Source organism: Mobula birostris, chromosome 7 (genome assembly GCF_030028105.1).
Source record: "Mobula birostris isolate sMobBir1 chromosome 7, sMobBir1.hap1, whole genome shotgun sequence".
NCBI lineage: Eukaryota > Metazoa > Chordata > Chondrichthyes > Myliobatiformes > Myliobatidae > Mobula > Mobula birostris.
In genome coordinates, this window is record NC_092376.1 from 27,026,128 (window position 1) to 27,029,932 (window position 3,805).

At 38.9% G+C, this 3,805-nt stretch overlaps 1 protein-coding gene across 1 annotated transcript; it reads right to left on the reverse strand.

Moving 5' to 3' along the window:
- Positions 1 to 2,592: 2,592 nt before the first annotated feature.
- LOC140200686 (mid1-interacting protein 1-B-like) lies at positions 2,593 to 3,481 on the reverse strand. The gene has a single exon (XM_072264251.1). The coding sequence runs from the start codon at positions 3,464 to 3,466 to the stop codon at positions 2,990 to 2,992; it is 477 nt and encodes a 158-aa protein (XP_072120352.1). The 5' UTR covers positions 3,467 to 3,481; the 3' UTR covers positions 2,593 to 2,989.
- Positions 3,482 to 3,805: the final 324 nt, after the last annotated feature.

A 3,805-nucleotide genomic window follows, 5' to 3' on the forward strand; every position in this document is an offset into this window, starting at 1 on the left:
AGGATGAGAGGAGACATGATAGAGGTATACAAGATATTAAGAGTAATAGACAGAGTGGACAGCCAGCGCCTCTTCCCCAGGGCAGCACTGCTCAATACAAGAGGACATGGTTTTAAGATAAGGGGTGGGAAGTTCAAGGGGGACATTAGAGGAAGATTTTTTACTCAGAGAGTGGTTGGTGCGTGGAATGCACTGCCTGAGTCAGTGGTGGAGGCAGATACACTAGTGAAATTTAAGAGACTACTAGACAGGTATATGGAGGAATTTAAGGTGGGGGGTGGGTTATATGGGAGGCAGGGTTTAAGGGTCGGCACAACATTGTGGGCTGAAGGACCTGTACTGTGCTGTACTATTCTATGTTCTATGTTTATCAGCATCCACAGGCAGATTTCCTCATTGTGTGAATGTCAGAATATATAGAAGTATTGCTTTCAGCATGAGGACAATGTTGTATTCATTTTGCTGTGGTGGTGGGGGGGGGTATTCAGACCTAATCATAGAATTGAACCAACTAAGTGCAGGCTTAATTGGGTGTACGTGCAAACTGTTTGTGTACTTCTGGCAGCAGGTAGCTTTCATTCTTACTTTTCTAATGTGCTCCCACATTGCAATGTTTATATTAATTAAAAATAATTACCTGCATGCTGGAATTTTTTTTTAAACTACGAGTCGTGATTGATAAGTTCATGGCCTAAGGTAGAATGAGTCAATTTTAGAAAACCTAGCACATTTATTTTTCAACATAGTCCCCTCCTACATTTACACACTTAGTCCAGCGGTTGTGGAGCATACGGATCCCTTCTTTGTAGAAGTCGGTGTCTTGGACCTCGAGAAAGTGATCCACAGCAGGGGTGATTGATAATTTTGTGGCCTAAGGTAGAAGGATGTGAGTTATACAGCTCTTGTTATATGCACGTGCAGTTCAACTCTTTGCATGATTATGCAGAAAGTTTGAAGTTAATAACTCGTCTCCTTCTACCCTAGGCCACGAACTTATCAATCACCCTTGCTTTGGACGACTTCTTGGAGGTCCAAGATGCCAACTTCTACAAAGAAGGGAGCTGTATGCTCCACGACTGCTGGACTAAGTGTGCAAATGTAGGAGAGGACTATGTTGAAAAATAAATGTGCTAGGTTTTCCAAAATTGACTCCCTCTACCCTAGGCTACGAATCTATCAATCACCCCTGGTAGGTTGATTTTAAAATCCATTCTCCTTGCTGTTTTATCAAGCTCATAACCTTATCAATTATACTTGATACTTAAACTGGCAGATCTATGTGTTCACAGGTAGGTTGCTTAGTTGTTAGTTCAGTCAGTTGAAGCCATCTCAATTAACAGTTTTACACTGGATTAAACAGTTTGTTTCTTTAAAATGAATTTATTCCACAATTTTCAAACAAAATAAAAGGATCCCACCAAAGCTTTCCTTCAATGTATTAGGCCAAGACAAGAAAAAAAATTCACAATAAACAAGTTTTACAAGCACTTGTGTCTGGCAAGAGTCTATCTGTATTAGAGTAACCTTGGTCAGATTGAATATTCTTTTACAGCCTGTTATTCTGTTAGTGAAATTCTAACACTTGGATTTTCACAGAGATGCACAGGAAATAATCAGTATTTAACTGGCTTTCATTCATGGTCATAAAAGCCATTGAGTTGGAAGTATTTTCTTTCCTCGATACTTTATAGAGAAAGTTAGCAGCAGAGAAACTCTGAAGGCTAAGGCAATACAATATACAGCTGGAAAATTGGGTGGACTGGTGGTAGTCATCTAGAAAAGAGTGAGGTAATGAAATCAGATTCTGGCAGAGCCATCGGTGGCATTGATTTTTGATTTTTATTTAGAAATACAGCACCTATAACAGTGTGACAGCCCAGAATTTTATACTCAAGTACCTGGAGAGTTGTTTGAACCCACAAATTGTGACTTAGAAATTGGGGAGTTGCCCACTTAACCATGATTATTTCCATAAGAGGACCCATTGTTTTTACAAGTCCAAAATTAGTTTTCTTTACACTCCTTTCTCTCTGCTAAAATAGACAAAAAGACAAAAGCATCACAGCCCCAAATATTGGATACGAGGATATAAAGATGCACAGAATTGCAATGGCACAGAAGGAAGCATTGGCCCTTCAAAATCCAAATGTGCTCTTAGCAGTACCATTAGTTCCAGTCCCTCTTTCACTCCCAATTGCCCTTCAAATTCTTTTCCTTCAAATGCCTACCCAGATCAATTTCAAAAAAAAATTCTGTCCTAGGGAAGTTTATGTTCCTGGGAAGGGCTACTCATCAGCAAGTGAACTGTACAATTATACTGCATCTTCCATGTCTGCAGACTGACTCTGTTTCTATTACAGGCAGAGTTCCAGATTATTGCACTCCACTTAAATGAATGTTGTTTCTCACAACTTTCCCCCTAGAATTTTTTGCCCTCACTTTTCATTTGTGTCCCCTTCCCTCAATCATTTGCTCATAGAAACACTTCTCTCTTATTACCTTTTTAAATCCGTAGTTGTATACTTTTATTAAATCTCACAACCTTTCTTGCTCCAAGGAAAAGAAGAAAAACAGTAAGCACCAATTTGAAATAATTTGTATTCCTTTATTTATGTCATAAATGAGAAATGATGGAAGTAGTTCACATTTATGATCAAGTGCAGAAAGGGAAACCTTTTCTTCCATGTAACAGAACGTTCAAACTGATCTTGATGCAGTTCTAAAATGCTTCTTGCAGAAGTATTTCATTGACAGAGTTAAGAATTCACAATTCATGCAGCACGGCACATTCTGACACTTTTGCAAGAAGAGGTGCTTCGCTGAATACAGTTCTTGATCATCAGCCAGGTGTGTTCTGCAGAATTTTTATTTTTGTCTTTACTTTGAAACATGTTTTCAGCCAAGCAGTACAGGTTACCTTCTTTCTCCAGAGCTCATTAGTTCAAGCCATTCATTGTCAGCTGAATGAGCATCTTGCCAGGTAACAAGGCTATAGGGAAAGTCCAATCTTGTCCTTGTATCTACTTGTCAATGTGTTGGCTTTGTTGGTCAATGTATTCAACACTGTACAGAGTCCTTTCACGTGAACATAGAGAAGTTTCTCTAAATTTGCCTCATCGTCACTTTCCAAGTCATATGCACTGTTGATTTTCCGTTTCAGATCTTCAGAGGGTAGCATGCGACTCTCCACAGTGTTCTTGATGGACTTCAGCAGGAGATAGCATTCATACATGTTGTGTGAAGTGTCTGCAGCATCTTTAGTTTCATCGTGGTCATCCATAGGGATGTCTTGTAGGAGGCTAGGAAGCATGATTGTTTGTTCCATATTGTTCACTGCAGAAGAATAATTGCTCAAAGCAGTAACTAGGAAATTCTTTTGCTGTTGAGCAACTAAGAACTGCATGGTTAATGCTGTTCTCTGCCAAGGCAGCTGAATGTAAAACTGCAGATCTGTCAAGTATCTCATTGCTTATATACCCCCTGGATACACTGCAATGTTATTTGAGTTCAATCCATTTTACTGGTCATTTGGAAGATCATGTGAGCATTGATATTTTGTGGATCACTGTTTGATTTGGATTGGTTTATGCATGCAATCATCCATTAATATAGCTACTGATTGATAAATTATACACTCTAACTCTGGCATATTGACCTTCAGAATCAGATTGCCCAATATCATTAAAGTGGTGTGATTGTTACTTTGCGACTAAATCTCAACAAATGTTTGAATCAACACAAAGATGAACATTTCACCACATCTTGTAGGTCAAGGAAACCTTGAACAAGTTTGATGAATTACAGA

Bases quoted from the DNA above. Each gene is read 5' to 3' on its own strand.
- LOC140200686 (XM_072264251.1), bottom strand. From the start codon at position 3,466: ATGAGATACTTGACAGATCTGCAGTTTTACATTCAGCTGCCTTGGCAG.